Source organism: Anarhichas minor, unplaced genomic scaffold (genome assembly GCF_050575085.1).
Source record: "Anarhichas minor isolate MPS153535 unplaced genomic scaffold, ASM5057508v1 ptg000123l, whole genome shotgun sequence".
Lineage (NCBI taxonomy): Eukaryota > Metazoa > Chordata > Actinopteri > Perciformes > Anarhichadidae > Anarhichas > Anarhichas minor.
Window position 1 is genome coordinate 597,778 of NW_027466569.1, and position 9,723 is coordinate 607,500.

The 9,723-nt window shown below is 49.4% G+C and overlaps 1 protein-coding gene across 1 annotated transcript in view; it reads left to right on the forward strand.

The window, feature by feature from the left end:
- The first annotated feature begins 6,203 nt into the window (after window positions 1–6,203).
- plekhg4 (pleckstrin homology domain containing, family G (with RhoGef domain) member 4) overlaps window positions 6,204–9,723 on the forward strand; it is a 28,566-nt gene continuing 25,046 nt past the window's right edge. The window contains exons 1-8 of the mRNA XM_076083220.1: window positions 6,204–7,667; window positions 8,026–8,202; window positions 8,601–8,724; window positions 8,793–8,889; window positions 9,086–9,172; window positions 9,310–9,426; window positions 9,510–9,608; window positions 9,701–9,723. The exon at window positions 9,701–9,723 is cut by the window's right edge and continues 262 nt beyond it. Coding sequence (XP_075939335.1) covers window positions 6,317–7,667; window positions 8,026–8,202; window positions 8,601–8,724; window positions 8,793–8,889; window positions 9,086–9,172; window positions 9,310–9,426; window positions 9,510–9,608; window positions 9,701–9,723 — 2,075 coding nt within the window. The 5' untranslated portion in view covers window positions 6,204–6,316. The remainder of the gene's footprint in view (window positions 7,668–8,025; window positions 8,203–8,600; window positions 8,725–8,792; window positions 8,890–9,085; window positions 9,173–9,309; window positions 9,427–9,509; window positions 9,609–9,700) is intronic.

Consider the following 9,723-nt stretch of genomic DNA (forward strand, 5'->3'; position numbering starts at 1 on the left):
AGGAGTAGCGACTCGACTCCAAGCTCCCTCCTGATGACCGAGCTCCTTACCCTATCTCTAAGGCTGAGCCCGGCCACCCTACGGAGGAAACTCATTTCGGCCGCTTGTAGCCGCGACCTTGTCCTTTCGGTCACGACCCAGAGTTCGTGACCATAGGTGAGGGTAGGAACGTAGACCGAGTGGTAAATTGAGAGCTTTGCCTTCCGGCTCAGCTCCCTCTTCACCAAGACGGTCCGGTGCAGCGCCTGCTTTACTGCTGCAGCCGCACCGATCCGCCTGTCGATCTCCCGCTCCATCTTACCCTCACTCGTGAACAAGACCCCGAGATACTTGAACTCCTTCGCTTGCGGTAGGCACTCCGTCCCCACCTGGAGGGAGCAATCCACCGGTTTCTGGCAGAGCACCATGGCCTCAGATTTGGAGGTGCTAACTCTCATCCCCGCCGCTTCACACTCGGCAGCAAACCGCCCCAGTGAATGCTGGAGGTCACGATCCGAGGAGGCCAACAGGACCACATCATCTGCAAACAGCAGAGAGGCGATCCCGAGACCCCCGAACCTGACGTTCTCCACCCCTACTTAAACTTAAACTTAAAAACTTAAACTTAAAACAGCCCCAGCTGCTCTCATGAAGGTGTGAGCTCTGAGAGTGAAGGATGTAACGTGGAGGTTAGAGGAACATGAGATCAACAGATCCTCTTACACCCACTCATATGATATCTCATGACCACTTCCTGTCCCTTATTATAGTTCTTAACAAAGATGGCTGACACACTGAAGGACAGCTGGACCTCCTCGGGGGTCTGAGGTCATGTCGCTCCTTCCCCCCCCCCCCCCTGTGTCAATGATCCGGTCTCTCAGTGACCCTGTTAAGGATCCGGTCTCTCAGTGACCCTGTTAAGGATCCGGTCTCTTAAGGACCCTGTTAAGGATCCGGTCTCTCAGTGACCCTGTTAAGGATCCGGTCTCTTAAGGACCCTGTTAAGGATCCGGTCTCTCAGTGACCCTGTTAAGGATCCGGTCTCTTAAGGACCCTGTTAAGGATCTGGTCTCTTAAGGACCCTGTTAAGGATCCGGTCTCTCACTGACCCTGTTAAGGATCCGGTCTCTCAGTGACCCTGTTAAGGATCCGGTCTCTTAAGGACCCTGTTAAGGATCCGGTCTCTCAGTGACCCTGCTAAGGATCCGGTCTCTCAGTGACCCTGTTAAGGATCCGGTCTCTCAGTGACCCTGTTAAGGATCCGGTCTCTTAAGGACCCTGTTAAGGATCCGGTCTCTCAGTGACCCTGTTAAGGATCCGATCTCTTAAGGACCCTGTTAAGGATCCGGTCTCTCAGTGACCCTGCTAAGGATCCGGTCTCTCAGTGACCCTGTTAAGGATCCGGTCTCTTAAGGACCCTGTTAAGGATCCGGTCTCTCAGTGACCCTGTTAAGGATCCGGTCTCTCAGTGACCCTGCTAAGGATCCGGTCTCTCAGTGACCCTGTTCCTTGCTGCACCCTGGTCCTCCACACCCTCAAACAGGAACTGGTTTTTCCATCAGCTGAACAGTTGGTGGATGAATCATGACCCTCCAGAGAGACTATTCATTAAAACCAGCACAACCTGAGAGATTGGATTAGTTCATCTTAAGGCCTCTTGTTTATTACATCACACCATCCCTGGCCTCTGATTGGCTGTCACAGGTCACTTTGAATCAGACATGCACTTTAAACCAACAGCTGTGTCCTGAAATATTCATATCTAATGTCACGTAACACAGAACTCACTAATACTACAATACCCATGAGCCTCAGCTGCTATTGGTCATTGAAGTAACAAAACCAGTCATAAAACCAGTCCAGAAGAAGAGCACCAGTATACATGTATGTATATTGTGTATATTGTGTGTATATATATATATATATATATATATATAGAATATACATACACATGTATGTGTGTGTATATATAGAATCATGTGCTCACTGACGTCTGGAGGACGTCTACATGTGGACTCCTTGTGTTGTCAGCAGTGACGCTCTTTACTTGAATAAGAGCTAAATGAAATCAAACGGTGTGTTCTATGACGGTCTGTGGAGGATAATCAGGTTATTATTCAGAGTGGGTGGTCTCTCCTTCATTCTCCCATGGGAACCTCACTCAGCCTGCTTTGATGTGCCTCCTCCTCACTCCTCCTAGTGTGTCCACAGTGTGTGTCCACAGTGTGTGTACTAGCGTGTCCACAGTGGTCTTTTCTCTCACATGGTTTGTGTTTGTCTTCATTCTGGTTGTAATTCTCTCTCATGACGTGGTATAAAATGCCGTTAGCATTAGCCGCGGCGTTGAGCCAGCAGACATTTTCCCTCCTGATCTGAGTCTGTGTGTGTGTGTGTGTCTGTGTCTCTGTCTGTCTGTCTGTCTGTTCGTGTGTCTGTCCGTGTGTGTGTGTGTCTCTGTCTGTGTGTGTGTGGTGCAGAACCCCCCCACAGCTCAGTCTACGTTTGGCTGCCAGTTGTTGTGTTTGAGTCACATCCAGAATGTTCAGCGAGGATTCGTCTCATATTTACATATTTATCTGACATTTTGCCTTTTTCATGTTCGTCAGACTGATGTTTGTTTCGGGAATCTGTGGACTTCTCAACTGTGATAATTATATATTTAATGCAAAGATAAATCACTCTGCATTAAATAAACAATCTCAGTGGATTGTCTCTATAATAACTATATATGTTTTATGTTTCCATAATACACATAAGTACAGTTACACTCGTTGAATCTCTGTGCTAAACAGTTTATCACAACTCTGATTTAACGTCAATGACATCACCGACTCTGTGTGAATGAAGGCGGCGACATATTTACACACAAACACTTAAAGAGTTTGCTGTGACAACATGCCGAGTGTTTGTTCAGAGTTTACTGAAGACCAGAGGATGAAGCCGCTGTCAGTCTGATGAGGTTTAAATGAAGCTTCATGATCTTAATGAAAGAGGAAACCAACAGAAGAAGAAAACACAAACACAAGCTGCACACAAACGGGCAGAACTACTGAAGTCGGCAGTTTAAATGTATGTCATCACACTCAGCCGGCTGGAGCCAGACGACGGGTGCCGCCTGATATTTTTACCTGACCGGCCTCCTCTGACTCCAGACCAGTGGATCCAGTTACCCCCCCACCCCCCCACACCCTGTAGACGGGGTCTCCCAGCCACACCTCCAGGGCCCGTCGGGGCGTGCCCTCTGCGGTTAGCCTGAAATCCTGGAAAGTTGTTTTTGGCCGTGCAGCCGGAGAAGGAACACGTGCTGATAAGAGGCGTTCTGTTCAGAGGCGTAACAGCTGACTGGAGTACAGGAACATCAATGTGTGGACTAATTATAGCACCGGAGGCTGCAGGACTCAGCTGTGTGCTGTGGTTGGTGGAAATGCTCTGTGGTACTGATACTGGTCTGTGGGACTGGTCTGTGGGACTGGTGGGTCTGGTACAGAAACAGACGTCTGTTCTTTTGAGGTGTTGTGTTTCTGTCTGTCACCTGGTCATCTTTCACTGTTTTTACTACCGAACCCTCGTCACCGTTAACCTCCCTTTATCTCTGGCCTTGTGTACTTTTGGCTTTTGCACCTGATTGACAATCTTTATTATCTTTATTTTCTTTATTTTCTTTTTTTGTACCTCAACTGCTGCACACCAACTTGTACATCTAAATAAATAGTTTAATCTAAACCCTCATCCTAGATAGATAGATGTATATCTAGATGTAGATCTTATATTCAATTTTATTTTCAAATCTTATTTATTCTTATCTTAAATGATTTTATCTTAAATGAAAATTATTTTCATTATTTACAAACAAAAATCCTGTTGCTTTAGTTTTAACCTGAATTCCCGCTTTTCCTTCTAGAAGGTTTTTGGAGTCTGCCCTGGGATAAGGGTTGGGTTTCTGATTATTTGAAGTTGAAAGTGTAAAATAAGTCGTAGCCCTGGGATCTTAGCTAAGGGCCAACTGCAGTGTAAAAAGCCTCTAACATTAGCTGAATTAAATGAAGAGTGCAGTGAAGCTACAAACTGTTAAAAGTCTGACCATTGTCTATCTTTGTTCTTTTCCTCACAGGACTCTGAATCTTTGGACCGCTGCATCCAGACTGCCCTCTCAGCCCTCTACCCGCCCTTCCAGGCCACATCCCCGACTGTCCTCTGTCAGGTCCTCAGCGTGGTGGACAACTGCTACAGAGGAGACGGCCTTCGCTACCTGATCCACTTCCTGCTGCCTGCAAAGCAATTGTTAATGGATCTCCAGCAAAATGCCTGCGTGAGTATCCTTGGATCTGTCTCGTGTCCTTTCTGTAGCGGCTACCGTCCTGTCTGTAGGGACTACCGTCCTGTCTGTAGGGACTACCGTCCTGTCTGTAGGGGCTACCGTCCTGTCTGTAGGGGCTACCGTCCTGTCTGTAGGGGCTACCGTCCTGCCTGTAGGGGCTACCGTCCTGCCTGTAGGGACTACCGTCCTGCCTGTAGGGGCTACCGTTCTGCCTGTAGGGGCTACCGTCCTGTCTGTAGGGACTACCGTTCTGCCTGTAGGGACTACCGTTCTGCCTGTAGGGGCTACCGTTCTGCCTGTAGGGGCTACCGTTCTGCCTGTAGGGACTACCGTTCTGCCTGTAGGGACTACCGTCCTGTCTGTAGGGACTACCGTCCTGTCTGTAGGGACTACCGTCCTGCCTGTAGGGGCTACCGTCCTGCCTGTAGGGGCTACCGTCCTGTCTGTAGGGACTACCGTCCTGCCTGTAGGGACTACCGTCCTGCCTGTAGCGGCTACCGATCTGCCTGTAGGGACTACCGTCCTGTCTGTAGGGGCTGCCGTTCTGCCTGTAGGGGCTACCGTCCTGCCTGTAGGGGCTACCTTTCTGTCTGTAGGGACTACCGTCCTGCCTGTAGGGACTACCGTCCTGCCTGTAGGGGCTACCGTCCTGCCTGTAGGGGTACCGTCCTGCCTGTAGTGGCTACCGTCCTGTCTGTAGGGGCTACCGTCCTGCCTGTAGGGGCTACTGTCCTGCCTGTAGTGGCTACCGTCCTGCCTGTAGGGGCTACCGTCCTGCCTGTAGTGGCTACCGTCCTGCCTGTAGTGGCTACCGTCCTGCCTGTAGGGGCTACCGTCCTGCCTGTAGTGGCTACCGTCCTGCCTGTAGTGGCTACCGTCCTGCCTGTAGGGGCTACCGTCCTGCCTGTAGTGGCTACCGTCCTGTCTGTAGGGGCTACCTTTCTGTCTGTAGGGGCTACCGTCCTGCCTGTAGGGGCTACCGTCCTGCCTGTAGGGGCTACCGTCCTGCCTGTAGTGGCTACCGTCCTGTCTGTAGTGGCTACCGTCCTGTCTGTAGGGACTACAGTCCAGTCTGTAGGCCATCCTGTCTGATTGAGGAGTCAGGAGTGAACCGACTCACTGATGACTCACACTGTTGTCTGTTCTTGGCCTGTTGAACACCCTGCGTGGTTGTTTCATTTGTAATGTTTGGTAAAGGTGACTCTCTGGGATCAACACTCACCTGTTGGGCGTCGCCAGAGATGTCAGTCAGAGGCCACAGCAGCAGCGAACAATGTCCAGAATCTGTTTGTTTGATACTGCTGTGGTAAAGAACCAGATACAGATGTGAATTAGTCTTAACTCTCCACTCACTCCCACTCTTCCTTGTTGGGGAAAATATTGATTACACTAAGTAATCTAAATCTAACAAAGAGTTAGAGGAGGTAGAAGAAGAAGAAGAGGTTCAGGTTATAGTTGAGCAGCAGTGTCGAGAAAGAAAGGAGGAAGACCAAGTGATGAAAGAAGATGAGAGAGGAGGGGAAGAGGAAGAGACACTCTGTGGACTCTTATTCTGAAAATAATACCCAACACAAACACTCTGAAGACTCTGATTCTGAAAAATTGATTACACTGCTACTACTCCAGAGATTGTGTTATTTAGTCAGCACTGAAAGTGAATATAACATCGTAAGTTACAGCCTGAATGTAATGTGAATCATTTTAACAGATCCTTATCTCCTCTCTTTATCTCCTCCTCCTCAGTTGCAGTACTGTGGTCTGTTGTTTCGTCATGAAGGCTGGCCTCTGTGCGTCCACGAGAAGGTAGTTGTTCAGCTTTGTCCACTGAACCAGCGCCTCCTCCGTCCAGGAGACTTCTACCTGCTGGTTTCTCCTCCTCCTCCTCCCCGAGCACACAGCGCCACCTACAGGAGAGCCGTCACCTCCTCCCCTCGCCTCCTCCTGTGCAGCGTGTCCGCCGGCGGCCGTCATGTGGAGCAGCAGGTGGTGTCGGAGATAGCCCCGCGGTCCCTCTTCAGCATGGCTTGGCTGGACTCCGTCAACAGGGAGAAGGAGCAGCAAGGAGCGCCGAGGCTGGAGCGCTGCCTCCTCTCTGCTCACGGAGACGTCTTCAGGGTACCGTGGGAGGACCTGGTCTACCCACAGTTCATCAGCCGGCCACAGACCTCCCTGCAGGAGGAGACAGAGTCGTCCGTTAAGGATGGAGATACGTTGATTAATCCTAGCTCCTCAAGACAGGAAGTAGAGCTCCTCCAATCAGCAGCGAGCGGCGAGGGCGAGGACTCGGAGGGCGAGTACGTGGAGCTGATGGAGCTGCCTCGCTTCTCCCCACAGAAAGGCTCCTTAACCCAGTCCATCAGTCTGCAGCACCGAGCCAGGACCAGCACACACACCACTGCACACACACACTCTGATGCTGCACACACACCTCACAACACTCACACACTCTCTGCTGCTGCACACACACACTCTGATGCTGCACACACACTTCACACACTCTCCTCGTGGCCCTGTGTGGAGGTCAGCTCCCACACCACGCTTTGCTCCATGCTCATTGAGGAGAACCTGATCCAGGACTCCTGTGTACCTGTCATCCTCACCCCAATCTCCCCCACCTCCTCCTCCTCTGCTCCTCCTGAAGCCGTGGGAACCTCCAGCTGGATGTCACAGGAGCACATAGAAGGTACTGATTCAGGCATAAGTCTGAAGTCAAACACTGAACCTGAAAGCAGCACAGAGCACAGTGAAGAAGAGGAGAGAGGGAAAGAGGGGGAGACAGAGGAAACAAGGGAGGAGAGAGAGCTGATGAAGAGGCGGAAAGGGAAGCATGAAATGGTAGTGTCAGATGATGAAGATGAGGAGAAGGATGAAGATCAGCTGGAGGATGCAGAGTGTAGGAAGGATGAAGGTTTACTTAATGAAAGTGAAGAGACAGAGGAAGAGTTGGATGAGGAGGGAGACAAAGAGTTAGAGGAGGTGGAAGTAGAAGTAGAGGTTCAGGTTACAGTTCAGCATCAGAGTCAAGAAAGAAGGGAGGAAGAGCAAGTGATGAAAGATGTGAGAGGAGAGGAAGAGACACACTCCAAGGACTCTTATTCTGAAAGTAATAGACAACACAAGCACTATGAGGACTCTTATTGTGAAAAAAATACACAACACAAGCACTATGAGGACAATATTACACAACAAAAACTAACTGAGAACTCTTATTCTGAAAACAACACACCGCCGATGGATCCAGACTCACTTTGGTGCGAACCTGAGGAGTCTGAAAAAGGACGGGAAAAACAAGAAGAGAAGGAGGAGGATGAAGAGGAGATCAGCTGTGAGGAGGTTGGTGGAGGAAGAACTGCAGAGCTTCAGACTGAAGGTACAGAAACATGTTTCTTCTCCTCAATCTTTTCCTACCTCCTGCTTTTCATCCCACAGACCATCTTTCTGTCCTCATTTATCTCCTCATCGTCTGATTGGCTGAATCACTCCTGCTCCTCTTCCTCCTCCCCTTTCACCTTCCTCCTCAAAAACCTCCTCTTAGTCTCTCCTGTTAGGATGTAGATGACCTAGAACTGGAAAACTTAGTTAGTAGACTAGTTAGTGAACTGGTTATATGATGGAGAAGTTAATCAGTGGACTACTGGTGAGTGGGAGGGCAGGTCACTGACTTCTATAGACTAGTTAGTGTGAGGACTAGTTAACAGAATGTGTGTGTGTATGTCCTCTCTCTACAGGCCTCAGCAGACCTCCTGTCCAGTCTCATGTCCCCCTTTCAACTGGTCCCAGTCCAACAGAACCAGAACCACAGCTGGACCAGTCAGCTGCTCCCATGGTCCCAGTACGGCTCACCCAGTCCTCCCAGTCCAGCTTCTACACAGTGCTGCGGCGCTCTGGAGCGCTCTGTCTACCAGGTGAGAAAAACCTGTAGACCTGAACCAGGTTTAGACCCTAAACCTGAACCCAGAACAGAATCAGAACCAGATCCAGGTTTATTGCCAAGCATGTTTTTTTTGGTTTAGTCAGAGAAAAGAAAAGTAAACAAAAAATAGATATTTGTCAATAATAATATGCAAGAACATTATTACTATATGAACTATAATATATTATTAATATTATCATTATTAATATTATTTATAATAATATTAATGTAATAATATTATAAATAATAATATTGTTAATATTATTATTAAACATCAATAAAACAAATACACACTCAGGTTGAGGTGTGAGGCTCCACACATAGTACTGATAGAGAGTTATGAGTTCCTGTGTTTCCTGCTGGTCCCTGAATGCATCATGTCTCGTTCAGGGACCAGAGACCGGAGTGGTCGAGCGCTGCTGACGGTCTGCACCAGGAGCTCCGTGTGGTCCAACCCAGACTGTGACGGAGCAGAGCTGCTGCACCTCCTGCTGTACTACTCCTCCACCCTCAGGTAGGAACCCCCCCCCCCCCCCACTGTAGACTGGTCCTCCTCTGACATCACTTCCTGTGTGACAACAGGAAGGAGGTGGCAGCCTTGGGTCTGACGGTTCTGGTGGACGCTCGTAGAGCTGCTGCTCCGGTCCCGGCCCTGTTCTCTGCCCTCAGGTCCCTGCAGGTGAGTCCTGAAAACTACAACACACAACCTGGGACCCTGAACGCACCACAGAGCGACACACAGTCAGTTAAACAGAGTGATAGTAAACAGAGTGATAGTAAACAGAGTGATAGTAAACAGAGTGATAGTAAACAGAGTGATAGTAAACAGAGTGATAGTAAACAGAGTGATAGTAAACAACTGGTCCATCTCTCAGGAAAACGTCCCCGGATCCGTCCACTCCGTCCTCCTGCTGCTAGACAAGGACTCCTCTCTGCGTCTGGACAAACCTGCAGCCACACAGGTAAACACCTGGTCACATGGTCACATGATCACCCTGAACGTTAACCTGCAGCAGCAGCCACTGACTGATGCTCACACCACAGATACATCTAGAGGTTCTCAGACTGTGTGTGTGTGTGTGTGTGTGCGTGTGCGCAGGTGGAGGTGTTGTTCTCTCTGAAGTCTCTTCACAAACAGGTGCATCTTCAGCAGCTTCCTGAAGAGTTTGGAGGTTCATTCAGCTTCAGCCAGAGGAGCTGGCTTTGTTTCAGATCAGTGAGTCCTACACACACACACACACTCAAACCTACACACACACACAATAAAATAACAACAAATGATTGTGTGTGCTTGTTCAGAGAGTGGAGCAGCTGACCAATCAGTGTGAAGACGTCATCAAGCTGCTGCAGAAGACTATCAACATCCTGCAGAACACACCTCTACCTGCTGCAGAGGAGGTACCACACACACACACACACACACACACACACACACACACACACACTACCATCTTCCCATCATGACCTCTGAATCTCTCTTTCTTTCCCAGGAGGCCGAGCTGCTGCTGTCCCG